General features: G+C 55.0%; 3 protein-coding genes across 14 annotated transcripts in view; 1 reads left to right on the top strand and 2 right to left on the bottom strand.

Annotated features, from left to right (window-relative positions):
* Nucleotides 1-1212: 1212 nt before the first annotated feature.
* Nucleotides 1213-20915, bottom strand: MOB3A (MOB kinase activator 3A). 4 transcript variants are annotated; one of them, XM_059887977.1, is made up of 6 exons: nt 20334-20442; nt 16782-16968; nt 14996-15108; nt 9229-9752; nt 5107-5309; nt 1885-3178 (listed from the first exon to the last, which is right to left on the bottom strand). In XM_059887977.1, exons 4-6 carry the CDS (start codon nt 9647-9649, stop codon nt 3149-3151), a joined length of 654 nt encoding a protein of 217 aa, XP_059743960.1. In that variant the 5' UTR covers nt 9650-9752; nt 14996-15108; nt 16782-16968; nt 20334-20442; the 3' UTR covers nt 1885-3148. The 4 variants fall into 4 exon arrangements, with proteins under 4 accessions (NP_001029401.2, XP_059743960.1, XP_005209086.1 ...); XM_005209029.5 differs by lacking the exon at nt 16782-16968; NM_001034229.2 differs by lacking the exons at nt 14996-15108; nt 16782-16968 and having other exon boundaries at nt 1213-3178.
* On the top strand, nt 20870-23980 carry IZUMO4 (IZUMO family member 4). Of its 8 annotated transcripts, none has more exons than XR_003035358.2 (9): nt 20870-21127; nt 21215-21295; nt 21425-21496; nt 22316-22342; nt 22440-22515; nt 22665-22712; nt 22797-22855; nt 23148-23165; nt 23636-23681. XR_003035358.2 is itself a non-coding variant. In NM_001101928.1 (9 exon segments), coding segments are annotated over 9 exon segments (465 nt in total). In that variant the 5' UTR covers nt 20906-21090; the 3' UTR covers nt 23727-23980.
* Nucleotides 23981-25457: 1477 nt separating this feature from the next.
* AP3D1 (adaptor related protein complex 3 subunit delta 1) overlaps nt 25458-27160 on the bottom strand; it is a 33336-nt gene continuing 31633 nt past the window's right edge. Inside the window, exon 32 of one of the 2 annotated variants that reach the window (XM_024993822.2) lies at nt 25458-26571. In XM_024993822.2, coding sequence (XP_024849590.1) covers nt 26476-26571 — 96 coding nt within the window. In that variant the 3' untranslated portion in view covers nt 25458-26475. The remainder of the gene's footprint in view (nt 26572-27160) is intronic. The other variant, NM_173998.4, reaches the window with a different exon arrangement.

Raw genomic sequence — 27160 nt, 5'->3', positions numbered from 1 at the left:
GTCTCTACCTTAAAAAAAAAAAAATTGTCTCTACCTTGACCTTTGTTCTGACTCAGGAACAACTTGTAGAAGCAGCGCCAACCAATGTAGTAGAAAATGGCAGCCGTGGAGACCACCAACAAGGGCTAGTGTGAAGGAGCTGAGGATTTTTCTGTTTAGCTGATCTTGAATTAGAATTTCAATAGCCCCTGTGGCTAGTGGCTGCCATATTGAATAGTACCAGTCTAGGACAATGCCTGCCCCAGTTTGGAAGTTTCCAGGAGCAATGGGGCTCCTGATCTTCCGAGATGGCCCTACTGTGACCCGACTTTCTTCTCCACTTTCTGGAAGAACACCCCTTCTGGGTTATTCTGCCTTCTTTGTCACGTCCATTGTGATGACTCAGATCCACAGCCATGCCTCAATGGTGGCCAGGAAGGAACAGGGCCAGCTGGTTTTGTCCAAGAAACACAGCTGGTTCCTTTTGCCACTGCTTCGTCTGGTCAGACTTCCAGACACCGCTTCCTACCTCCCACAACCTCTCCTGGTTGAACAAGTTTTGGGGTGAACTGTCCTGTTAGGATGAGTGATTACCAGGCCTGTGAAGGGAAGGGTTGCCCAGAAGCTAGCCTGGCTAATCTTCGCATTCCAGGCAGCCCAAGTCAGTAGGTCCCAGGAGTTCGGTGTATGAAACACTTCCTTCCAAAGGGTGCATGAGTTCCCCGTGGCAGCCCTAACATAGTCAGCAAACTCATTGGCTTAAATAACACTAACTTATTTCCTTAAAGTCCTGGAGGTCCGAAGTCCAACTCGGGCCTCAAGGGGCTAAATCCAGGCATAGGCAGGGCTGGTCCCTCTGGAGGCTCCAGGGAGCATTGGTTGCTGCCTTTCCCAGGTTCTAGAGGTGCCTTATCCCTGGCTCGCGGCCTCTCCCTCAATCTTCACAGCCAGAAGCACAGCATCTCCCTCTGACCCTCCCCCCACCTCTTATAAGGACCCTGTGATGACACTGGGAACCCAGGAATCCAGCATCTCAGGAGCCTACTCTTAACCCCTCATGCAAAGTCTCCTCTGCCCACTGAAGTGACATGTTCACAGGTACCAGGACCAGGACAAGGACAACTTTTGGGGCTGTTGTTCCAAATAACGGCAATAGCTCCCCAGACTTTAAACTGGTCCTGGAAATCTCTGTGGTGTATTTGCAAAATCCAGGGGTAAGGAAACACAGGCTTCATTAGAAAGTATTTATTTCCAAGTAACCAGGAGTCCCCTGAAGACACTCTCTCCCTGTGATGGAGACGGCGCGCCCTCTAGGGGAAGGAAGCCACACACCAGGCTGGAATCCACTGGATCCAGAGCTTCTCATAAGACCGCTCTGTTGGCCCCAGGACCCCTGAGAGTAACACAATCCCATATTTTGCATATAAGAGATGTCTGGGGTAAACTCATGTGTTAAGGTCACAGGATACCTAGGATGGGACAGAGACAGAAAACACCCCTCTGTTCCCTCTCACTCCATCTACTCTTCTGCACCCAGCTCAAAGTTTTCTGGAACATTTATGTTGCAAAGAGGCAACAGTTAAAATCACTTGATCTCAGCCAAAAGGCTGAGAAGTGGCAACAGTTAAAATCACGTTTGCTAAGTGTCTAGAGCAATGTGAGAGAAGGCAGAAGCAGGAGAGAGGTGGGTGCCTTCTCAGTCTGTTTTCCAGATGCCGGGCACCCTGTGAAATTCTAGTCCCACCAATGTGCTGTGCGTCTGATCATCTACTCGGGCACTCTGGGGGCCACAAACCATGGTGACTGCGAAGATTTCTTTGCCCCTTGGACAAGGGCACCCTGGTGACAATTGTGGTGATGTGTCCCAACTCTAGGAAGACAAAAATGACAGTCATCAGCCGCAGATAAGGAGACTGATTTATTCTGATGTTCCTGTGGGAATACCCACAGGAGCAGGAGGGTGGGCAGGGGACTCTCTCCCCCAGTCCCACTGCCTTCCTTGACCTGGCTGGTGACCTGAAGAGGCACAGTGGTTACGGCGTTCGGTTGTGGTTCTGCATCTAAAAGGAGCTACATTCGATTGGCCAGTTTCATAAAGTCCTTCCAGGCTCCAGGAGCAGAGCCGGCGGCTTCTGAAGGACTGAGGCCCAGGTTTCATTTGTTAATTGCACTTGTTCAGTGTCGGTGGCGGGCCCTCTCCCTGACACCTAGAGGTAACTTGGAACCAGCATGGCCTGGGCAGGTAGGGTTGCCATGCCCAAAGGCCACCAAGGATGCTGCTTGTGGGCAGGGAGGTGGCTGGTAGAGTGCCCCTGCTCCAGCTTCTGCAGGGAGAAGGTGCTGGGGTTTGGTCCCAGAGTCTTGGGGTCGGGGGGGGGGCAGGGTGGCATACAAAGGGTTTCCATATGATGTTGGCAGGCATTAGGTGAAATTCAAAGGTTGTACACCCAGGGAGAGGTGCTCCCTGGGAGAGTCACCCTGTTATTCATGGCAAAAAGGGGACATTTTTCTAGAGGGCAAGGGGAAGACTACCTGTAGGTAAAAAGTTTTTTTTTTTCTCCTAGTAACCTCTCATAGCAGTTGTAAATGAAACTATAATAATCCACTCTTTTATGTGACATGAAGGGACCCCAAGAAATGTGGGATGCAGGCGCAGGCTTGGGAAACTGATGGATGAGCCCAGGGTCCTGGAGGAATGGCGGACAGAAGTGGCTAGGGGAGGACGCAGGGAGGACAGAAGCCAGGTGCTCGTACCGCTTGAAACCAGACCTGGGCCATGGTGGGAAGTGCTGCATGGCCATGGCCTCGCTGACTGGGCCCCAGAGCCCATGGCCGAGCATGCTGGCTAGTCAGGAGACGGACCCAAGGTGGGCCAGCCTCCTGGCAAATGCAAGTGGTTTCCAAACAAAGTGGGTTTTCCTGGTTGCTCACAACACAGAGAATCACAGAGTTCAAATTCCCATCTCCCTTGTGATGTGACGGCTGAGGAGACTGGGGCCCAGAGGACCGGACTAATGGTTGCTGCCACCTTGGAACCGGAGAGAGGATGCAACCCTGATAGCGCAGAATCTGCTGGGCTAGAAAACACTGGTCCCTGTGCTGGAGATGTGGCGCGTAGCCGCAGCGGGTCCCCAGGGCGTGGCCGCAGAGATGACAGGGCCGAGGGCTCTCAGTGGCACATCCGTGCGGTCATTTCTTTCTGTTAAGAACAAGCAGGACATCAGGAGTCACACACAAAAGGGAAGTCAGAGTGCATGGTCTCAAGGGGCCCACAGGCCTCATTCAACACAAACTTTACTAAACCGGGCATAGACAGCGTGTGCCTCAGGCCAGGCGGCACGCTCTTTATGAGAAGGGTCACAGTTTCTGCCTCCAGAAAGAACTCTAAGTGTCAATGCAGGAGAAAGGACCACGGGATCAGGACACTAAATGAAAAAACATGAGCGTATCATAAAACTGCCCACGACTATTTTCCGTATTTGGTGAGATTCACATAAAATGAACTGTCCTCCTCAACGGTGGACAACCCCCACCTCTACCTGGTTCCAGAACATTCCACTACCCCAGAGGGAAACCCCTTCCCTACTAGCCAGAGCCTACAAGGGAATATACAAACACGAAAAAGCTATGTTGAGATGTTTTTAGAGGTTTTTAAAAGTTGTCAAAGATAAGCCTTTCGCAAAGACCCAAAGCAATGAAAGGAATCAGGAAAAAAGGTCACATGTAAAGCAATTTGGTGCTGCCACTATGGAGAATACGGAGGTCCCATAGATCAATCCAGCAATCCTACTTCTGGGCATGTATCCAGAGAAAACTATAATTTGAAAAGATAAATGTACCCCAATTCTCAGAGCAGCACTATTTACAATAACCAAGACATGGAAACAAGCTAAATGCCCACTGACAGGAGTGGATAAAGGAGATGTGGCGCATCTCCACAGCAGACTATTACTCAGCCATGAAAAAGAATGAACCGATGCCATTTGCAACACCATGGATGTGATGGACTTGGAGGGCATTATGCTTAGCAATGTAAATCAGAGAAAGACAAACACCATACGACATCACTTCTGTGTGGGATTTAAAATATGGCACAGATGAACTTATGTATGAAACAGAAACAGACTCACAGACATCAGGGGGGAAAGAAATGGGGATAAACTAGGAGTTTGGGATTAACAGATACACACTACTATATATAAAATTGATAAACAGTTAAGTCCTGCTATATAGCACAGGGAACTATATTCGGTGTCCTGTGATAAACCATAATGGAAAAGATTATGAAAAAGAATACATGAATAACTGAGTCACTGTGTTGTACACCTGAAACCAACACAAGGCTGTAATCAAGTGTACTCAAATAAAAGGCCTCCCAAACAGGCCCACAGGGAGCCCAGGGTCCTGCCAGGAAAGCTACAACTGGGGCGGGGTATCCAGAGTGATGATCTTGTCTCCCAGGAGCAGACCCGCACACCCAGGCACCACCCGGTCCCTGGAAGGTTCCGGCATTTCTGAGCTTGGGGAGATGTTCCCACTTCTTATAATGATCCCCGTAAACAGTGGCAGCAGCTGGTGGGCACTGGGAGAGCAACCACCTGTGCCCTCTGACCTTGCAGGTCCTGCTCAGAACCATTTGGGTAACACAGTATGGCATACAGGCTCCAAGTCACAGCCCACGGGACCTGAGTCAGGCACCTGAAATCTCCCATTTCTGGGGCGGGGGCGGGGAATCAATACTGACCAATTCGGCAAATCCCCCCAGACAGAAAGTGGGTGAGTGGTTGCAGGGGCTGAGGAGAGTGGTTGCAGGGGCTGAGGAGGGGGTGACTGCTGATGTGGAGAAGACTGCTTTGGGGGTTATGAAAGGTTCTGGAACTGGACTGAAGTGAGGGTTGCAGAACCCTCTGAATGTACTGAACACCACTGAATTGTTCATTTTTACATCAGTGGTTTTACCACATGTAAAGTTTACCTCAATTAAAACCAGAAAAAGAAGTAGCTCCTTGCTCTCCTGCCGCTAGCAGGAGGGATGGGCACCCCAACTGCAGGCAGGAGCCCCTCTGGGCCACTGTAATGGGGGGACCCCGCGCACCCGCTGCCTACCCCACGACGCTCCATGCTCACCAGTGGCTCCAGCTCCTTGGTGTCGATAAGGCCGAACTCAGTGACAAAGTAGTAGAAGTGCTTGTAGCAGGTGTTGACGTGAGCCTCGGAGCCCAGCTGTGCGATGCGGTCGAAGTGGTGGATGTACACATGCACGAACACGCGGAAGAGCCGCGACAGGATCTTCTTCACCACCTGCAGGAAGTTCTTGGGGAACGGCGTGCCTGCGGGGCGAAGGGCATGGCTCAGCTTCCCTTCCCCTTCCCTCCGGGACCTGCACCTCTCTGCCCCAAACAGCGCCCGGGGGCGGGGAGGGGCAGTCCTGCAGGCCCAGACGTCCTGCCCTTCTCGCTCTCCGCGTCTGGCCGGCAGTGGACCTGACATCCCGCTTCCGGGCGGCTCACAGGCTTCTGCGTCTATTTCTGGTTACCTTTATTTTTCGGATAGGAACTGGGCGATGCATAAAAACCTATGTTCTGGACTTTGATGCTTTTCCCTTAATATATTTATATCGTCCCATCTAACTATGCTTCATGGTACTGCTCACATTTGAACACACACATCCTAACTTAATTGCATACATACATACATGCACCGTGTTTTTCTATTACTGAAATATTTTATTTCTATTTTTCAATTTTTTTTAAATTTTTTAAAATTGTGGTAAGACCTGTTGACCCAGCTGGGGGTGACCTTCTGGCATCAGGCACATTCATGGGCTGTGCCCACATGCCCGTCCCCACCTCGCGTGTCCTCCTCGGCCCAGGGGACAGATGCCATGCACTCACACCATGTGAGCAGCGCTACCAGGGGCTGCCTGGGACCAGGACGGACAGGTCCTGTGTCCTTCATGAGAGGGGCTCCAGGGCTGGCGACCACCCAGCCTGTGGACAGCCACAACGCTCTGGGACGCACTCACAGAAAATGGAATGGCAGCTGCTGGTTGTCGAGCAAATCCCCAAAGACATACAAATAGGTGCTCCGGATCTGTGTGCTCAGCAGCTCGAGGGGCAGTGTCAGCGGCCAGTCAGGGACAACTAGCCTGAGTGAGGGTTTCTCACACCAGAGGCAGGTCCCAGGGTGTGGAGGGATGAGGCAAATGGGAAAGACCTTCCCCAAGACCAACCATCATGCCCCTGGCCAGCTCCCTCCTCTGTGTACGCGTGTCCCATACTGCTGATGGCACTGGTGTTCCAGGCCGGGTGTCTGGGGATGTGCCTTTGCAGAAGGCTCGTTCAGCACCAGTGAGGCCTCTGGGTTTCCTGCTTCCATCCAACAGGAGAAAACAGCTAAACAGAAGGAATGCTCAACTCTTTTTTAAACTAATTTAAAATTTTTTTGACTGTGCTAGGGTTTCGTTGCTGAGCGCAGGTTCTCTTGTGTGTGCAGGCTTCTCGTTGCAGTGGCTTCTCTTGTTGCAGAGCACAGGCTCTAAGCGCATGAGCTCAGTAGTTGAAGCATACAGGCTTAGTTGCTCTGCTGCATGTGGGATGTTCCCAGACCAAGGATTGAACTCGTGTTTCCTACATTGGCAGGTGGATACTTAACCATCAGGGAAGCAAGAATACTTGACTCTTGGGAAAAACCATGTTCACAGGGCATCTGAGGCTCATCTGCCATCCGTGAAGACCCATGACACTTGAGTGGTGGGACAGCGGCCTTGAGGGCATGGGGACCCCCGACAAGGGAAGGTCTCCTCAGCGTTGGGAGGTCAGAGGGAACGAGAGCCTATGGCAGGCAGAGGAAGGTAGCACAGCACATAGCCAGCATCTGCCACACAGGATCCTGGGCCCCACTAGGCTAGGGCCCCACCCTGCCCCCTTTCCTGGGGGGATGGGAGTCACTAAGGTCCTCCTGGGCCATCCCAGGTAGAGAGGGAGCGACAGCCCCATAGGAGAAGGGCCTGGACACAGGATCTTCTGGGATGGCACTGCCCACGCCTGCAAGATGCCCTCACATGGAGTCACAAACCTGGTCCACCACCCACTTCTGTAGGTAAGTTTTACTGGAACGCAGGCCTACTCCTCGTGCACACTTTTTTAAGTGTCATCCATGATGGCTTTCGGGTGCATGGCAGATCTGAGTAGCCGAGGCAGCCCGTCTGGTCCTTGATGGGAAAAGCGTGCGGACGGATCTCGGGTCTAAACTCAAGAGTAGTCAGGTGGCTTTGGGGCTAAGTGGATGCTCAGGCATGGAAGCACCAGCGTTGGGGGCAGGATGAACTTTTAGACCTGTGCTTTCTCTGTTCAGCCACAGATCTAGCCCTGAAGAGCACGGGAGGCTCCTGTTCTGAGCAGCACTGCAAACAAGCAAAGAGAAGCACTTCAGTCCACTGGGGGTGGGGGTGCGGGTGGAACCAGGCCGAGGGGTGGGGCTGGCCCTGGGGTCTGTGGACAGGGCTGGAAGATACGGCCTAGGCCAGGCAGCCCCTAACCTCGCTGGGCAGCTGGGTGACATCTGCCAAGTTCATTTCTCTCACTCTTCTTATGCTCTCCTTTCTGGTGGGTGAGCACTGACTCGAGGCAGGTCTGAGTTCTAGGAGGTGGACCCCTCAGGGCCTCAGTTGGTCCCAGCAAAGCAATGACTCAGGATGACAGGGAGAAGGTGCAGACCTGGACCCGGCAACCTGACAGGAGACCACCCAGGAATCTGTTTTGGGAAAGTGATGACTATGGGATGGCCTTCTCCCAGGTGGGTCCCTGGAATCCCCTTGCCAGAGTCAACGTGGTTCACTGTACGGACAGTGAGTGAGGCCTGGGGGTGAGAAACTCAATGAAGCACAGAGCATGGCAGCAGCCCAAAGCCAGGCCCGAGGTCTGCTCACCAGTCGGCCTACCAGGACTCCAAGTAGCCCAGGTGAACATGAGAATAACATCTACTGTCTCCTGGGACCATTCAGCGGCTCAGGACAATTCTCTCCCAGTTCCTGAGGCCAGAGTCCACATGGTGCCCTGAGCTGGAGTCCAGCTGTGGGCAGAGCTGAGTCCTCCACAGGCTCCAGGGAAAACCCGGTCCCATGTTTTCTGGGCTTATGGTCCCTTCTTCCTCCCATCACCGCACCACCTTCTGCCCCACTAGGTAACGAGTCTCCCTCTGCCCCCTCATTAGGACCTTGTGATGACATTTAGGGTTCACTCAGATAATCCAGAATTGTCTATCTCAAGATCCTTTAACTATATGTGTTAGTCGCTCAGTTGGGTCTGACTCTTTGCTATCCCATGGAGTGTAGCCTGCCAGGTTCCTCTGTCCATGGATTCTCCAGGCAAGGATACTAGAGGAGGTAGCCATTCCCTTCTCCCAGGGATTGAACCTGGGTCTCCTGCACTGCATGCAGATTCTTTAAAATCTGAGCCACCAGGGAAGCCTTTGCTTGAAGCAAAATGTGTCCCTTCACACACAGGAGCATCACTCAGTCATGAAAAGGAGAGAAGCCCTGACACTCGCTACCATGTGGATGGACCCTGAGAACACGACACTCAGTGTGAGAAGCAGACACAGGACACACAGGGTGTGATTCCACCAATGGGAAACGTTCAGAACAGGCAAAGCCACAGACACAGACAGTGGGTTCCTGGTCATCAGGGGCTGGGGAGGCTGTGCGGGTGACTGCTGAAGGGGATGGGGCTTCTTTCAGGGTGATGGATTTTTTCCTTGGCTGCGCAGGGTCTTCACTGTTGCACGTGGGCTTTCTCCAGTTGCAGTGCGCAGGCTTCTCTTGTTGCAGAGTATGCGCTCTAGAGTACAGACTCAGTAGTTGTGGGGCACAGGCTTAGCTGCCCCTCAGCAGGTGGGATCTTCCCAGACCAGGGATGGAACCCGTGTCCCCTGCATTGGCAGGCAGATTCTTAACCACTGGACCAGGGAAGCCTTCAGGGTGATGGATTTAGATACAGCTGATAGCTGCACGACACTGTGAATGTACTATAACGCCACTGAACTGCATTTTTTTAATTTGCCTTACCATGTAGCATGTGAGGTCTTAGTTCCCCAGCCATGCCCCATGAAACAGAAGCGTGGAGTCCCCACCACTGGACCACCAGGGAAGCCTCTGAACCATGCACTTTAAATGGGTGGATGTAGTGGTGTGTGGACTCCATCCCGATAAAGTTGACCCTAAAAGAACACGAAAGCGCAGAGACTCACCGACGTTGGTGGGGAAGACGTCCTCATTGTTGATCTGCACCTCAATCCAGTCCATGAGCAGGTCCATGTAGCGGGGGGCTGACAGTGCCGTGGGCCGCCGGAACTTGTTCTCGTCCTGCCAACGGTACTCGTACTTGGGGCCGCCCGACATGATGGGGCAGGAGCGCTCGGTGCAGCCGTCACTGATGGTGCCGTAGATGAGGTTGACGCGGTTGAAGAAGTCCACCACGTGCACGGCCACCCAGTCGTTGAGCTCCTCACCAGCGGGCAGCTGCACCGCCAGCTTCAGGTCCAACCCTGCGTTCAGCGAGGCCTGCGCCTTCTTGTGCAGCTCGAAGCGCTGGGTGCCCGGCTCGAACTTGCGCTTGGGCCGGAAGGTCTTGTCCTTGTTGAAGACCTGCTTTAGGAAGGGGTTGGACATCTTGGCCGTGCACTCAGGACGCCCCCCACGAGGTTTCTGAGGGGAGGGCCTGGCAGGACGCTCAGGACAGGAAGGTCACAGGGCCCCCAAGGCTCCCTCGGACCTGGAACACACAAAAAGGAAACATTGTGAACCTTCTTGGAACCCTGTTCTAGAAGCACCAGTGGGTGAACTGGGGACATTCCTGGGACTTGTGGTTTTGAGTTTCAACAAAAGGGCACACAGAACTTCCCCGACACATCCCCTCTGAGCCCAGAGGCTTTTGGTAAAGAGAAAGTTACTGGCCCCACATGCCACCTGAGGGCGGGCCCCCTCAGGCTAGGTGGCAGCCTCTGTGAAGAGATGTCCATAGCCAGGTATCTGCAAATGAATCTTATCTGGAAAGAGAGTCTTTGCAGATTGATTAAGGATCTTGGGTTGCCCTATTCCTGGACTATCCGGGCACCCCAAATCCAGTGATGAATGTCCCTGTAAGAGGCCGTGTGATGATGGACACAGAGATGGAGTGATGGGTCTACAAACCAGGACACGCCAAGGACCAGGAGCACTGGTGGAGCTGGGAGGGAGCCCCAGGAGGAACTAGCTCTGCCCACACTCCAATCGTGGGGCTTCTGGGCTCCAGGGATGGAAGGGCGTGGATTCCTGCTGCCTCTGCTCCTCTCTGGGTCTCGTGTCACAGTCTCGTCTCTGGACCAGAGACCTCCATAACCCCATGTGCTCTCAGCTCTCTAGCCTAACATCTGCACAGCTCCACGTCCAAGGGGCAGATATGAATCTGGGGGACACTACCCACCCCAATGTACCACCTAAGTGAAGATGCCTCCACGAGTTCTCTGGTCTTGTGACAGATGCCACTCGTTTTGGGGATGAGGCCCCAGTGTAGGGGCTGCACTGCCATGGCCCTGCTCTCATGAACAGGCCCCTCCCAAGCCTCTGTTCTGTACTGTCTTCCCTGTCACATTGGAGTAATAGACCCCACCTCAGGGGGCATGAAAGGGTGAAATCAAGCACAAGGAGCCTGGGTCGGGCTCACATTTGGGACCAGTCACGCACTGCTCCTTCACCATCACCACTCCGATGGCCACGCTAGCCCACCGCCCCTTGTCTCCATCTCCGGTTGAAGTAGATATGCTTTCCTGGGCGTGGACCTGGCCAGGACTGGGTGGGGTGGAGGTATCCTGGGAGCTCACCCAGGAGCAGCAGCAGAGGGGGAAGTGGGCCCGGGTTGGGAGAAGCGGAAGCACTGCCCAGGCTGGGCTCCAGCACACACAGCCCTGCACTCCTGGTGAGATGAAAAACCACTTATACGTAATGTTGTAATATACACGTAATGTAATAAACCCCTCTGGAGTCAGTTCCTTGGCCCTGGGACCTTGACCCTCCAGACCAAGCACACTGTGCAGCAAACTGCCACAAACCGAGAGGCTTCGAACAGCCTACATTCACAGTCAGAAACTTCTGGACATTCCATGTCTGAGAAGACCTAGTGTGTCCTTGCACAGGGATCCTGTCACCCCCAAGGGACAACGTTGTGCCACCAGGCTGACCTCAGTGATGGAGAAGCTGTGATGGGGGATGGGCACGAGGCAGGCAGGTCTGGTCACCTCAGCCCAGTTCACCCGTGTCTGCACCCATGTCCATGGTCCAGATGGGGCGACCAGGAGGGGAAGGACCTCAGCAGGCGGTTAGTAAGCACTGAGTCACGACCCACCACATCCTGGAGCCAGCATCTCCTGCAGGCTCGGCTCTTCTACACGTCGGCAGGTCAGAAATCAGACTGATCCCCATTGGCCTGGGCCTCCTGGCCCAGCCTTCAGTGGCCCCTTGAACCTCTGGGTTAATTCCAGAGGTGGATGGATAATGTGAAGGGCACACACCAGCGTTCTAGCCAGGGTGTCCTGCCTGAAAGCCAGGAATGATTCTGACTCTTGAGTTATGAGAAACTAAAAAGAAAGAGGTTGCTCTGATCTCAAGTGAGAGGGATGGCAGTAAGCTGAGCCTTCAGAGTACTTCTTCTGGAGCATGGAGTGTGGAGGGCGGGGTTCAAAGGAGGGGTCCAGCACCTCTCCCCTCGGGGCAGGCGCAACCCTGACCCTACCTCCTTCCCCCTTCTGTGTCCTCCACGTGTCCACAGGGCCTGCTAACAAAGTCAGAGGCAGAGAGACGGGAGATGCTGCTCTGCTGACTGGGAGGATGGAGGGAGGGGCTGAGAGCCAGGGATGGGGTGCCTCTAGAAGCTGGAAAAGGCAGGAGCCGATGCTCCCGCGGAGCCTTCGGAGGGACCGGCCCTACCCACACCTGGATTTTAGCCCTGAGAGGCCTAAGCTGGACTCGACCTCTCGAACTGTAAGAGGATAATCTGTGTGGTTTGGGCTACAAAGTCTGTGGTGATTTGTTACAGCAGCCATTGGAAACTCAGACAGAGGCTACACAGAACATCTGAAGGAACGCCAGGGAGGGTAACTCACAGCTGACACAACTGGGCCACTCAGGCCCTGGTTACATGCAGGCTGGGGACCATCTGTCCTCCCCACTGGTAGGTGAAGCCTGCTCATTCTTCTGGGCCCCACTTGACCCTGTGGATACTGGAAGGTTGATTCAAGGCAGCATGAACTATGCAAAACACAGAGGCTGAGCATCCAGGGATGGAGCCAGATGTAGGGAGCACAGTGAGGAGGGGAGGGACCTGCCACTCCCAAGGAGGACGGCGTAATCGAAAAGGACAATCAACAGGAACCCTCCTGTGCTGCTGGGGTAATGTAAAATGGGGTGGCTGCTGAGGAAAACAGCCCAGCAGTTTAAAAAATGCAGCTACCATCTCACCAGCAGCTCTCTCCTAAGTGTCCATCTAAGTGATGACACATGTGGACGACACATGTCCACACAAATACTTGTACATAAGTGTGTCCAGCAGCATGAGTCCTAACAGCCAAAAGGTGGAGACACCCAAATGTCTCCATTGGGAGCATCCCTCAGCCATGAAAAGGAGAGAAGCCCTGACACTCGCTACCACGTGGACGGACCCGGAGGACATGATGCTCAATGAGAGACGCAGAAACGGAAGGACACACGGGGTGTGCCTCCACTGACAGGAAACGTGCAGAGCAGGCAGATCCACAGACACAGAGAGTGGGTTCCTGGTGGTCAGGGGCTGGGGCAAGGGATGGGGTGACTGCTGACGGGAACAGGGTTTCTTCTGAGGTGACAGAATGTTCTGGAACTGGAGAGAGGTGGTGTTACAAACAATGTGAATGGACTGAAAAACAGTGGAATGCACACGTGAAAGGCGGAGAGTCTGGTACATCAATGAGAGCCAGGAAAGCTCTTATTTTTAAAGTAGGGTGAAGAGACAGAGCAAGTGTGGGCCGAAGTGCTGCTCTGGGAACCACAAAGAACAGGCCATTTCCCTCTGGGTTCAAGCTGAGGCCAGCACTGCCTGTCAAATTTGTTTGCTGTGTGAGGTGACAGCGCAGACACAGAAGACCACAGGGGCTGAAAAATGCAGGCACTGATGTGTGACAGAGGGAACGCTCACGCGGACAGGCCGCCTGGCAATGGGGCAGGAAGCCACCTGTGCTCCGGAGCGAGGAGGCCCATCCAGAGACCAGAAGAGCCTTCACTTCCTTCCCCAAAGCTGCCCTGAGGCCCCAGCCACAAGCATCACTTCCTGCCACCTTGGTTAACGCCCAGTGAGGCAGTCACGGTAACCCATGGAGCAAAGCAGAACCCTACTTTAAAGCTGGGAAGACTGAGGCCCGGACTTGCCACTGCTGACATCGGGGCCACCCCTGCCCCCTCACGTGAGGAGCATCCCCAGTCGTGACGACCACAGATGTCCCCAGATGTGATCCAGTATCCCCTGGGGGCAAGAGCACCCCAGGTGAGAAACACTGGGCTAGAAGATGGTGACAGCACTAAGCATTAACTACTAGTGGTCACCGTTAACTAGTACCCAGTTAATGAGTAAATCACTGTTAGGCTGCACAGTTGGTAGCAGAAGGAGTCAGTGTTTGCACCGTGGACCGTGGGGATGAAACCGTGGTCCCTTCTGCCTGGCCACCCACCTCCACTGCCCCACCCCCACTCTTCATCCCAAATCCAGGGCCAAGTCCCTCCTGGCTGGGGCTGCTCCCACACCAGGCACCTCTGCCGCACCTGCAGTCTGGTGCAGGTGCCTCCGGTTCTGACCCTCCCTGGTTCTGGAGGTGTGGTAGAGACCTGTGCCTAGGGCCTGAAGGGCAGGAAGAGGTGCCTCCGAAAAGGGAGGACAGCCACAAATAGCCCATCTGCCGTTTTTCTCCCAGTGTGGACGATCTGAGACCCCCAGGAGGCCCCGGTTAAGAGGCCACCTGCCCTGACCCTCTGTTGCAGGCTAGTCTATCACCTGTGCTAGGCAGTGGGGACGCCTCTGTATGAGGGCACTTGTGCTGGAGGTGGTGGGTGGGGACCCCGCGCTTCCACCTGCCTCTGCCCCCACCACGACCGCTAACTGCCGAGGGGCCGTGAACCTGCCCAGGTGGTTCATCTGTAAACCAAGCAGCTCTCAGGGCCACTCCAAGTGCAGGTCAAGGGACAGTCACCCTGCGTGGATTGACCAGCAACCCAAGTTGGCCTCCCCCGCACCTACCGCCTGCCAGCAATTTCTCACCCACGACTCACTTTAGCCTCCAAACACTCTTCTGCCCAGGCTGAATGCAGCCTCACTTTGGCCATGAGAAGACAAAGCAGGGTGCTATCCCTCATCCAGCCAGAGTGGGGTTGGCCTGGGCTGGCCCCTGAGCCCCCACAGCGGCCTCTGTGCACCCAGGTGTCCAGGCTCCTTATCTGCCCTATAGCTGGCCTTCTCACCCTCAAAGAGACCACACCACCAAGAAAAATGCAACCTCCCCGCACCCCGCTGCTGCCTTCTATTGACTTTGGGGTCTCTGGGGCCACGTGACCTGTCAGACAGGCACAGGCTGTGGGGTGGTGAGAAGCGGACAGGGACCCCACTGACCCGGGTGACCCCACAGCTCTATCTACAGCCCGTCAAGCCACGGACCAGACAAGCACCAGGATGGTTCTAGAAGATGGGGCAGAGTGATGAAGCAGGCTTATAAGGTTCCTGCCTACTTTTCTGTCTCCTGAGAAAGTGGGAGGGTTTTTTTTTTTTAAAGTGGAAGCAATGATTTTTGAAAAACTTTCTGGATGGACAGTTCCCATCAAAAGCAAACAGCACTTTCTATTAAAAACACACTCCCTTGGGCTCCTGTGGCCAAGGAGTGGGCAACCACTGGCAAGTGCCTTTTCCTTGAGAAGCACCCAGGAGTCACTGCAGCAACCCCCCGCCACCAAAATCCCAGGTACCGTTTCTGGGGATCCTGAGTTTCTGCCCCCTCTTAGAAGACCTCCAAGGGCAGCAAAGGGAAAACCAGGAGAGGCTTCTCGGAATCCAGCATGAGGGGCTCCCCTGGGTCTTCCTGCACACGAGATGAATGTGGTACTTACAAACTCCAAGAGTGACAAAGGTTAAAACGACAAAATTCCCCTGCCCCAGCACACACCCACCCACCCCTGTTCTTTTTCTAAAAACAAAACACAGTTCCTGTTGGCAACCGCCACACCTCAGCCCCGTCGCCACTTCCTTCCGGCGCCTCCACATCCTGCCTGGCTGATGACATTTGCCACCGTTGTGTGTAAACCCTGCCCCAGCCCAGCAGCCTTTGTGGCTGGCTAGAAGATGCTCACGGCCCAGGATCTGTCCTGCTAAAGATGGTTGTGCCTCAGGGCTGTCTCCCATCATCTAAATGTTTGTGTTTAAATACTGAGACTGCTCCCTGGGTGGGGAGGCTGCCCGCGTCCTGAAGGACACAACAAAGGCCAGGTGCTTTAGATGGGCTCGCTATAGTCCAGCCTTCCTAGTAATCCTTTTTTCCCCCACAAAAGCCAACTGATATATAATTCACACGACGATAAACCTACACAATTCAATGGATTTTAGTAAAATCATGAAGTATGCAACCATCACCACTATCTAATTCCAGAACATTCTCATCACCCCACAAAGAAACCCCATGCCCATCAGCAGTTATCTCCTATAGCCCTTTTATAAGCAGAATCACATCCCCCCTCAAAAGATGTGCTGAAGTCTTAACAGGTGAGGTGATCCCATGTGGAAGCAGGACCACTGCAGATGTACTTAAGTTGAGGTCACCCTGTCCTACAAGAAGAGGGGATCTGGACACAGACACAGACAGCCATGTGATGGAGGCAGAGATCAGGTGATGTGTCCACAAGCCCTCCAAGCCAAGGGATGACCAGGATCATTGGCCTCACAGGAAGCTGGGGGTGAGGCAGCAAGGACCCTTCCTGGTGCCTCTGAGAGCCATGAGCCCACAGCAGATAAGAGATGGCCTGGGATCTAAGCCCAGCTGTCCCCACCTCTACTGTCCTCTGCTCTACCGAGACAAAGAAGGGCTGCCAGGTGTCCACAGCCAGTGCCATGATTCTCCTCTGAAGCTCCTCCCTCTGTCTCAGTTCCCCGCGGGGGCAAACAGATTTTCTGTTCAACAAAACGGTGTTGGGGGTCGGGGGACAGAAAGGAAAGAAATGCAGGAGAGGTCGTAGGTGGTGTGTCCATGAAGGAGTCACACCTCTTCCTTCTGAGGACTTGTTCCAAAGCTGCAGGAGCCTTCACTGAGTGGTTGACTGACTGGAGAACTGAGTGTCAGAAACCATGCCTCCGAACTTCCATCCACCACAAGCCCCACCTTTTCTGGCTGCCCAAACTTCCTCTCAACATCAGGGTGGGGAGGGTATCCACCAGGCACCACACTCTCTCCAGGCATTAGGAGAGCTCCCTCCATGCTCAGCTACAGCCATGGGTCTCAAATGCGGTGACCCTGCCCCCCAGGGGCCACAGGGGAATGGGGCACTCCTGGCACTGAATGGATGGGGCCAGGGATGTTGCTCCACACCCCACAGAGGGTGCCCAGGGTGGGCCCTCATTGAAAGCAGCCCAGCCCTGGATGTCTTATTTAGGACTCAGCAGCCACAGGAATGACTGTCTCCTTCCCAGAACCTGGTTTCTGAAGTCAGATTCCCCTTTTTTGCTTAAGCAGCCTGAACCCATTCCAGGAAGTCAGGAGCTCACCAGCTGGGGCATGTCCAGAAGTTCCCAGAGTAAAAACCCAAGCTCCAAGCCAGCTGCTTGGGGAATTTTTGTTCAACTTCCATTTCAAGAACCCCTGGAGATGGAGTGCAGCTCCCGGAATGATGGTTAATGGCTGATTCTTCCATGAACTTGGCTGGCTCAGGCGCATCATCACCTATGAAGCAGACTGCCTTAACCTCGTTAGGAATACGAATCATCTGGAGCCCAGGAACTGAAATAGTACTTCCAAGAACCCTCTTCAGGACTGAAACAGCCACCTCTACTTTTGTTGGGAGAGAGGCACACCTAGAACACAGCTTGTCACAGCTATGTGGGGCACCTGGTGGGCAAACACCATGGTCCAGATTTGAGAGATGATAGACATACTCTCTCCTTTAGATGGTTCAAAACAAAAGTGTACTATCAAGCCTCGAAAAGATAGGAGGAACTGTAAATGTGCATCCTTAAGTGAAAGAAGCCCACGTGAGAAGGTGACACGGTGATTCACACTCTATGATGTTCTGGAGAAGGCAGAGCTGAGCTCTGGGGACAGAAGAAGGATCAGTGGTTGCGGGGGGCCCTTGTGGGGGTGGGGAGTTTACAGGAGAGATGAATAGGTGGAGCACAGGGGATTTTTAGGGATGTGAAACTACTGTGTGAAAAAATGATGGGTATGTGTCAGTGCACATCTGTCCAAACCCAGAGAGCATGCACCACTGAGCGTGAACCCACCAAATGCACTCTGGATGCTGGCTGACCGGGATGTGTCAGTGGAGGTTCATCCTGGTGACAAATACCCCGCTCTGGTGGGCCATGCTGATAACCAGGGAGGCAATGCCCACATGGGGGCAGGGAGCATACAGGAATTCCCTGTACCTTCCGTTCAATTATGCAGTAAGCTTAAAACTGCTCTCGAAAAATTAAGTCTATTAAAAAAAAATTACTGGGGCTTCCCTGGTGGCTTGGGCTTTCCTGGTGGCTCAGTGGTAAAGAATCTGCCTGCCAATGAAGGAGCAACTGAGCCCAGGAGTGACAATAGCAGACCATGTGCTCTAACTACTGAAGCCAATGCACCTAGAGCCTGTGCTCCACAAGAGAAGCCATGGCAAAGAGAGGCTCATGCACCACAGTGAAGAGCAGCCCCCACTCACTGCAGCCAGAGGAAAGCCCAAGCAACAGCAAAGACCCAGAACAACCAAAGAATAAATAAAGTAAAGTAAAAACAATCTAAAAACTTACAGCTAACACAAATTTATCAATTACAACACACCAAGCATTTGGCTAAATCCTGTGAATTGCTCACCCCACTTAAGAAATAACTAAAGCCACAGATAGGAAGCAGAAAATGATGAATCCTAAGAAAGAAGGCATAAAGAAAGAACACATTTACACATCTTGGCATAAAGAACAAATGCCATGGGACTTCCTTGGTGGTCCAATGGCTAAGACTCTGTGCTGCCAATGCAAGGGAACCTGGTCAGGGAACTAGATCCTAAAGGCAGAAACTAAGAGTTCATATGCTACAAATAAAAAAGATCCTGCTTGCTGCAACTAAGACCTGATACAGTCAAATAAATATTTTTTTAAAAATGGCTTGGAAGACACTGAAATACATGTTGCATGTGTAATTTTTAACTTTTTGGCAGCCACATTAAAAAGTAACAAAAAGAAAAGAAACAAGTGACTTAAACATTGATTTTATACATATATACTACTGAGCCTAAGAGCACTAAAATATCACTTTAACATCTAACCAGGAAAGAAAATACTAAGGAACTATTTTGCACACCTTCTACCCCACCCCCGCCTTAACACTCCAAGTCTCCAGAGACTGCTGTGTATTTTACACAAAGGGCACATCCCATTTTGAAATAGCCATGTTCATGTGATCACTAGCCATGAACAGCCAGTGGCTACTGTACCGGACAGCTCAGCTCTGGAGGGTTTTAAAAGGGGGAACCACCCCTGTCGCCATCAGGACAGAAGCAATGGGACAGTTGCTATTTGAGGTGGGACTCTTGGGAGGGGAGAAGCTCTGGATTGGAGCGGGCTGAGGTTCCCTGTAAACAAACAAAGGGCACCTTCAGAAGGGAGGGGAGAAACAGAGTGCCTCATGGTGTGGGCAGGCAGGGGTGGGGCAGCCAAGACTTCCACTTGCTTCACTCCATAATCAGTACAACAGACAGTGACAGGCTACCATGAACTTGGGCCGGGGTGGGAGGTGGATGGGCACTTAGGGCTTTGGGAGGCTGCAGCGCCCTATCCTGACATTGGCCAGGGCCAGGATTCTTGGCATCACTCATCATGCTTGGCTGAGTCTGTAAAATGGGCTCATAAGAGTCCCTGAACTTTATGTTGGGTGGAGGGAGGAACGAAGAAGCAGCTAGCAAAGACCAAGTGTAACAGAAGCAAGTCCAAGATCACAAAGTGCAGACAGGCAGTGGGGTGAAATATGCAAAATGCTTGTGTATCACATGCCAAAATTTATCCAAGTGTATCTCTGAATGAATGCAGTTGATTGGGCGTCAACCGAGACTGTATAAAAAGGTTTAAAAAAAAAGATACAAGGGGTAAAAAGCACCTGCAGATAAAGAATGGAAGACTTTTACTCCAAAATGAGCAGTGGCTCTCTGGGTGGGAGCATCATTGGCTATTTATTTGCTACTATGTGACTCTCTGTATTTTCCAGTCACCCTCAGGCTTCCCTTTTCGGTGACATTTAGTAAAGTACATAGTCATTTAAAGCAAATGCAAGCCCTACAGTCAGTGAAGAGATGAAGCAGGGGGGTTAGCCGGTGGGCAGTGCCAACATTCAAACACCTCCCGCCCAGCCCGTGCCCACTGCTCAGGGGCTCTGGGGACCAGGAAGACTGCTTTCAGAGGGCGGGGGTCACAGTGCGCTGGGGGCCCTAAAATCTTTGGACTTTCCATCCAAACCAGGAGGTGAGGTCCTGGTTATTGATACCAGAAGGGGGTGGCCCTGGTAACCACTGCTGCTGCTGCTGCTAAGTCGCTTCAGTCGTGTCCGACTCTGTGCGACCCCATAGACGGCAGCCCACCAGGCTCCTCTGTCCATGGGATTCTCCAGGCAAGAACACTGGAGTGGGTTGCCATTTCTTCCTCCAATGCATGAAAGTGAAAAGTCAAAGTGAAGTCGCTCAGTCGTGTCCGACTCTTAGCGATCCCATGGACTGCAGCCTACCAGGCTCCTCCGTCCATGGGATTTTCCAGGCAAGAGTACTGGAGTGGGGTGCCATTGCCACTGGTAACCACTAATTCCACCAAGGGCCCGCCACCGGCTCCCGCCCCTCCACCACCGTCCATCCCTCTGAGGGACCCGGCCTCCCAGCCGCCCGCAGTTGCCCTCCTGATGGAACCGGCCTTCCCGCTGTCGCTCCCCTGAGGGATCCGGCCTCCCCGCCGTCTCCCCTCTGGGGAACCCGGCCTCCCCGCCTTCGACTCCTTGAGGGACCGGCCTCCTTGCTACTCGCGGTCGCCCCTCTGAGGGGCCCGACCTCCCTGCCGGGCGCGCTGGCCACTCTGAGGACTCACCTGCCACTTGCCTCCTGCTGCCGGAAGAGTTGGGTCAAGTTCGCCGCTGGACCCAGTTCCCGGGCCGCTGGCCAGTCCGGCCTCGTTGTCAGGCCCGGAGTAATTTCGCACACGACCGCCCCGCCCCTCACCGGATATACTTCCGCTCCACGGCAAGGCCTCCCCGGAAACAAGAGCCGGGGAGGCCTGCGGGCGGAACTTGCTGTGTGCCGGGAGCAAGAGACGCGGCCTCGAACCGGGAAGCCCGCCTGGAAGGAGGAGCTTTGCAATGGCTGTGGGCGCATGCGTGAGGCGCGGTCGGGGGGTGGGACCAACAAAGGGGTGGAGCTTCCTTTTGGAGTGGCCGCTCCTGGGCGGGGCCTGAAGGAGGAACCTGCGCCCTCTGTTGCCCGTTACAGGGGCGAGGCCTACGCCGCGGGCGGGGCAGGGTCGTGGCCCTCCTGAGAGGGCGCCGTTGGTTGGTGCGCGGCGGAGGGGCGTGGCACGGGGGCGCCGTTGGTTGGTGCGCGGCGGACGAGGGAGTGGCGCGGGAGGCGCCGTCGGTTGGTCGGCGGCCGGGGGGGGCGGGCGGGGGCGGGCCATGGCCCTGCTGCTGTGCCTGGGCCTGACAGCAGCGCTGGCCCGCGGCTGCTTGCACTGCCATGGTAACTTCTCGGATAAGTTTTCCTTCTACCGCCATCACGTGAACCTCAAGTCCTGGTGGGTGGGCGACATCCCCGTGTCGGGCTCTCTGCTGAGCGACTGGAGCCAGGACACAATGAAGGAGCTGCACCTGGCCATCCCTGCGGAGATCAGTGAGTGCGGGGGTCCCGCACGGGCGGAGCCCCCGGCCCGGCCAGACCCTGGACCCAGGCAGCTTACACACCTTCTCCCGCCCCCAGCCCGGGAGAAGCTGAACCAAGTGGCGAACGCCGTGTACCAGAGGATGGATCAACTGTACCAGGGAAAGATGTACTTCCCGGGTGAGGGGCCCACCGCCGCGGGCTGGAAAATGAGGCAGAGCCCAACCGCCCCCAGACATTTAAAGTCCACCCACCGCCTGAGTCTGACCGCCGAAGGCTGACAGCCCCCTCTCCTCCTCCTCTTATCAGGGTATTTCCCCAACGAGCTGCGAGCTATCTTCCGGGAGCAGGTGCACCTCATCCAGAATGCCATCATCGAAAGTGAGCAAAGGAGAGGGCTGGCGGGACAGCGGGGAGGATGCTGCCCAAGGCCTGAGGACCCAGGGCCATGGGAGTATTTCAGTCTCCTTACAGGCCAGAGTCTGGTCAGGGTGTGGCTCAGACTGCAGTAATGTGAACAGGGAGCCTGGCATGGTGCAGCCAGGTGTCAGGACTCAGAAAGGCCATGGGGGTGGGGGGGAGAAGGGCCGCTCTCTGCAGGAGTAACAGTTTCATCCAGTGGGCACCAACAGGACACCTTGATGGATAAATCCCACCTATCCCTGCCACATCCCCTGTGGGTCCCTGGAGGCCTCAGAGCTTTGCTGCCACCCTCCCATCTGGTTTGCTCCATCCCAGGCTGGGGCCGGGGACTCCCTGGTGGCTCAGTGGTAAAAAACCCACCTGCCAATGCAGGGGACACTGGTTTGATCCCTGGGTTGGGAAGAACCCCCTGGAGAAGGAAATGTCAACCCACTCCAGTATTCTTGCTTGGAGAAACCCTGGAGCCTAGCATGCTACAGTCCATGGGGTCACAAAGAGTCGGACATGACTTCGTGACTGAACGGACAACAAACAATGGGAATTCCCTGGTGGTCCAATGACTAAGACTTCGTGCTTCTAACGCAGGGGGCCCAGATTAGATTCCTGGTCACGAACTGTATCCCATATACTGCAGCGCAGACAACAAGTCTGCGGCCCACCTAAGTGGCCAATGGACAGGGGCTGAACCTTGGGCAACCTGGGAGGCGGGGGCTGGGGAGGAACAGGGGAACAGGCCAAGCCTAATAAGGCACCATCTGTGCCCTTGCCCTACCACAGGCCGCATCGACTGTCAGCGTCACTGTGGTGAGTGAGCCTTGGTCCTGGCTGTGGGGTGCCACAGCAGCTGGGGCCTCCAAGGCTGAGGGTGAGGGGAGCCCGCAGCACCTCTGGTGTGTTGCAGGCATCTTCCAGTACGAGACTATCTCCTGCACCAACTGCACGGATTCGCACGTCGTCTGCTTTGGCTACAACTGCGAGTAGGGCTAAGGCGCGGGCAGTTGCTTGTGCTGAGGGGCCCCTGCCCACAGGGTCCCAGGGTCTCCCTGAAGGGGCCCCTCATCACCCGGGTAAGGGGGAGGGGAGCCCTGCAGCTGGCCCCTGAGTGTCCACGCCCATGTTCCCACAGGTCGTCAGCGCAGTGGGAGAAAGCAGTGCAGGGCCTCCTCCAGTACATGTGAGTGGGGGCAGCTGGGCACAGGGTGAGGGGATCCTGATTGAGGCCACTTGGCCCCTGACTCCAAAATTGTTGTCATTGTAGAAATAAGTGGCACAAGTAAGTCCCCTCTACCCAAGGGCAATGTGCATGTGCCCTCACCGGTAAGTATGTGTCCAGGCAGCCACAGGAGACAAGCACCTGGCCCTGGTGTTGGGGACCGAGCCTCTACCTCCCAGGGTCTCTGAGCTCAGCTGGCACAAGGGCGCACATCCTGGTTTGGGGGTCCCCACAGACCCAGGTCCTACCCCTGCCCCAGGTGGGTGGCAGGGCTGTGGTTAGAGCTGGTGAGGGCACCCCTGGTGAATATGTGCCCCCATGGAAGGGCCTGAGGACCACAGGCACAGCCTTACCCCCAAAGCTTGGAACTAACCAGGGCCCTGTCATGTGTTTCAGAATGGACACCAATACAAGGTAAGGTCCCCCCAGGCCCATCTTCCTGGGAGCGTGGACTTTTCCAGGTCAGTGGGGGCAGACAGGGCGTCGTATGGGATGGGTGCAGCCAGGCAGGATGTCACCTAGGCAATCACATCCATGCTATCACGCCATGAATAAACATGAGCTCCCCTCCTCCTCGCCTGGAGGTACAGAACCACTCCAGACTTGTGAGTGACCCAGTTGGGGGAAGCTGCAGGGACCCGGGCGGGCTCTGCCTAAACCAGAGGTCAAAACCCCAGCACCCCCGGCCCTGCCCTGCTCCCTTCACAGACCCCATCATGAGTCTTGGGTGTGTGACCCCACTGGTGTCCAAGCCCAGCTCGAGGGTCTGTCTGGGGCCCTGCTACCTGCCCCCTTTGGGACGAGGGGCCTGGGCCCCAGCAGAGGCCCGCCGGGGAAGACGAGGCAGGGCAGGAGAAGCACTGGGGTGCCCCATCTCCTTGCAGCTTGATATCACCAAGCTTCACATGTCTGGAGCCCCCACACCTGGCCAACCTGACTCTGGAAAACGCCTCCGAGTGCCTGACGCAGCACTGAGGGCGGCCCGGCCGGCCAGACCCGTCCCGCCACGGTGCGGGGCCAGAACTCCACTGGACCGGCTTGGCCAGACCCTGTGGAACAGGCCTACTGCTGCCTGGGGGCCCCACCTGCCTTGGAGCCCTGGGCCAGGCCAGGCTGGGGCCGGGAGGAGGGGATGGGAGATAGATGACTTTGTATATAGCACAGCGTAGATGCGGGCAGGATTGCAGCCATGTGATGGAATGATTAAATATCCCTGATGTTTCTCCTCCTGGAGCTGTCCTTGTCGGGGCGGTGGGCTGGGACCCAAGCGAGGTGTGTGCCAGGTGCAGGGGGTGCTACCCAGGGACCTGGAATGTCCAGTGGTTAAGAATCCGCCTGCCAATTGAGGGGATAACCATTATATCCCTGATCAGGGAACTAGAGCCCACAGGCCGCACAGCAACTAAGCCCACGTGCTGCAACTACTGAAGCCTGCATGCCCTAGGGTGCATGCACCGCAACTAGAGTAGCCTGTGCACAGCAACAAAGAACCAGCACAGGAAAAGAAAAAAGTACCTGGCGGGCCGCACACAACCAGCCTTCAGGGCGATTGGCTCTTTGGATGACTCAAAGGGAGGCTGTTTGGTAAAAACCAGGGCCAGCCTCGGTGCGTCCTGGGGCTCCTGTCACATCAGCTGCACCATGGCATCTGCTGTCACCACCATGGCCTGGCTTCTTTCTCAGATGCCCCACGTGGGCTGTGAAAGGACAGGCCCAAACTGGCTCAATCCAGGGCTCAGCTTTGGTCCAGCAGATGGGAGGGGATGGAAGCACACCATGGCAAGTCTGGCAGTTCTTGGGAGTCCTGGGCTGGGCCCTTCCTGGCCTGGGTGGCTGCCAACCTCCCTACTCAGGTAAGGGGCCTCCGCTTGGGGAGGAGGTGCCTTCCAGCCGAGGTTTCACTGATGGACTGCTGGCCTCCACTTGCCCAGGAGCACTGAGGTCAGGGGGCTGGTGAGTGGAAGACTGGGGAACTCTCAGACGCCCAGGACCTGAGCTGGGCCCACACACTGTAGCAGGATGGGCCAATGACCCGGGGGCCACCCGAGGGGCCTTTGTGCAGGGCTCTGCAACTGCCCCGGTTTTGGGTTTCAGGTTACAGGTGATCTGGGCTGTCTGCTGACACAAACCTCCATCCACGTGGCATCAGTAAAGCTGTCAGGAACATAGGGAATTGAAACAGTGGCAGGGCCTCCCTTTCAGCATCTGCTCCTGCCAATCCCTGGGGCTCTGGGCCCCCACACACTGTGTCCGGACCCCTGACCCTGCCCTCTTCTCATTGTGTGCTGCCAAGATTAGAAACGAGGGGTTCAACTTTAACACAACTTTCATTGGACTTAAACTTCAGTGATATTTCCACTCATCCTGCACAACTTTTACCAGAGGGGTTCCCTGGAAAGGGACAGCAGTTGCTAGGCCCCATGGAGTCCTGTGAGGGGATGGGTATCAGGTGTCTCCTTGCTGTTACCGCTGGGGCCCAGGAGCCCAGAGGACCACACCCCTCCGGAGGGGACAAGAGGTACAGGCAGAAGGGCAGGGGCGCCCTAGCTTTACAATGCAACCTGCACAAGGGTGCCCTGTGGCCCCCTCTGACCCCTAGGTGCTGCAAGACTGTCGAGAGGTCTGGCTGTATGCTGACCCCCCCCAACACTGGGGAAGAATCCCCTACTCGGGGCATACGTTGCCAAAGGCAAGAGACCCAATGGATAAATGCCTGTTTCGCAAGTTTATTGGATCATCTTGACACAAAATCATTACAGCAGCATGATATGTCTCTCCTTTACACGGGAATGTCGATAGCAAATAAATTCTTATATAACACATCATACAATTTAGAGATTCTAGAATCACTGCACAGGATTCTGTAATAGGTTACTCTACATGCTAAAGTGACAGTTTTCATCAAAAGAAGTTAAAATGTCATTGAGGACCATCATGTTTGAGGAAAGTTCAGTCTCACGGGGGTGGGCTGGGGTCCCCCCCTGCCCCTGAGGTGCATCTCAGGGGCCCAGCCACCCCCGGACCCACGTGCTTCCCAGCAAGGAAACAGGGCCAGGCCCAGGCCCTTCCACAGGTGCAGACACAGACCTGCAGAGCATCCAGTGATGACAGGAGAGCCAGAGCTGTAGCTCTCCACCACTCACCGCAACACGCAGCTGGGCACGGAGGCCAAGGCCCTGGACCCCGCTGGGCACTCCCCTCAGCAGACACACAGGACACGGTGGTAGAACAAACAGGATGTGATGGACGGCAGCCTGCAAGACTCTGCCCCATAGTGTGTCCTGGGGAGGAAGTGCCCCTAGGCGTGGGGTGAAGAGGAATGTCTCCCCCAAGCAGCTGGCCTGGCCTCCACCCCTAGGGCCTGCGGGCAGCAATCTGGGAACTCATGGGACTCGGACGACTTGACAGAAGTGGGACGCGCCGCTCCGTCCGGTCCCCATCCAGCCCCCGCCAGGTCCTGGCCTCGATAGCGGTCACGCTCACCCTCAGGCAGCCCCCATAGCCACAGGCACAGTCCGCTCCAGCCAGAAGAGCCCTGGCTGGCTTGGGGACTGGCAAGGGCTGCTCGCTAGAGAGTAGAGAGAAGCAAAGTAAAAAAGATGACAAGGTAAATCAACGCAACGTGAACTGCGAGGTCTACACAGTGGACGATGGTGGACTTGGTCAACGCCTGGCTGGACCCAGTGTGTGCAGCACACGGCCGCCCTCCTGTGGGAGGCGGCACTCAGCACGTGGCCAGCGTCTCCTTCATTTCCTCCAGCAGGTTGCTCAGCAGCGTTGGGTCGCTGCACTTCCCATCCACCGACACTGACTTTTCGCCCTGTGAGGGAAACAACAGCCGGCACTCAAGAGATGCCACCCTCTGGACATCCTCTCCTACTTCGGGGTGCTCTGATAACCCTCTCCTATTCTGGGGTGCTTTGATAACCAAGAAGAGGGGCTCCAGGTAGGACGGAGCAGGCACACCACACCCCATATCTCCCACACCCCATGGGAGGAGCTGCAGGACCTGGAGAGGCCAGAACCGCAGGGGCTCAGGACTGATGCTCTGGCAAAGGCAGGGATCCCAGCCCCTCAGGGGCACAGGGAACAGCTGAGTGCAGCACCAGATGTCCTGCAGATGGAATCTGAGTGCCAACCTTCTCCACAGGTGTGAAGAAGGCCCACGGTCTCCAATTCAAAACTTCCAAAATCGGCACTCCAAGACCACGGAAATCTTAGCTCACGTGGAAAAGACAACCCACAAATACCCACGGAGAAGAGATGGATGTCAGAATCACCTTGAAAGGCTTTAGTGACTCCAAGAACCTCCCATCAGCAATCACATACATTCCTGAAGCAAGCAGAACACAACATCTCAGCAAAGAAAAGGAAGAAATAAAGATCAACCCAGGGAACTTCTAGACTGG

The sequence above is a fragment of the Bos taurus genome, chromosome 7 (assembly GCF_002263795.3).
Source record: "Bos taurus isolate L1 Dominette 01449 registration number 42190680 breed Hereford chromosome 7, ARS-UCD2.0, whole genome shotgun sequence".
NCBI lineage: Eukaryota > Metazoa > Chordata > Mammalia > Artiodactyla > Bovidae > Bos > Bos taurus.
The sequence above is the reverse complement of the archived record's forward strand: the minus strand, read 5'-3'. Positions and strand labels throughout refer to the sequence as shown.

Bases quoted from the DNA above. Each gene is read 5' to 3' on its own strand.
- IZUMO4 (XM_059888062.1), top strand. From the start codon at position 20,914: ATGGCCCTGCTGCTGTGCCTGGGCCTGACAGCAGCGCTGGCCCGCGGC. The intron at 21,296-21,424 runs GTGAGGGGCCCA...TCCTCTTATCAG, and splicing joins GGGAAAGATGTACTTCCCGG to GGTATTTCCCCAACGAGCTG. The intron at 21,497-22,315 runs GTGAGCAAAGGA...GCCCTACCACAG, and splicing joins CCAGAATGCCATCATCGAAA to GCCGCATCGACTGTCAGCGT.
- MOB3A (XM_059887975.1), bottom strand. From the start codon at position 20,915: ATGGCCCGCCCCCGCCCGCCCCCCCCGGCCGCCGACCAACCGACGGCG. The intron at 15,109-20,333 runs GTGAGTCCTCAG...TCTCGTGTGCAG, and splicing joins CAGCAGGAGGCAAGTGGCAG to GAAGACCCAGGGGAGCCCCT.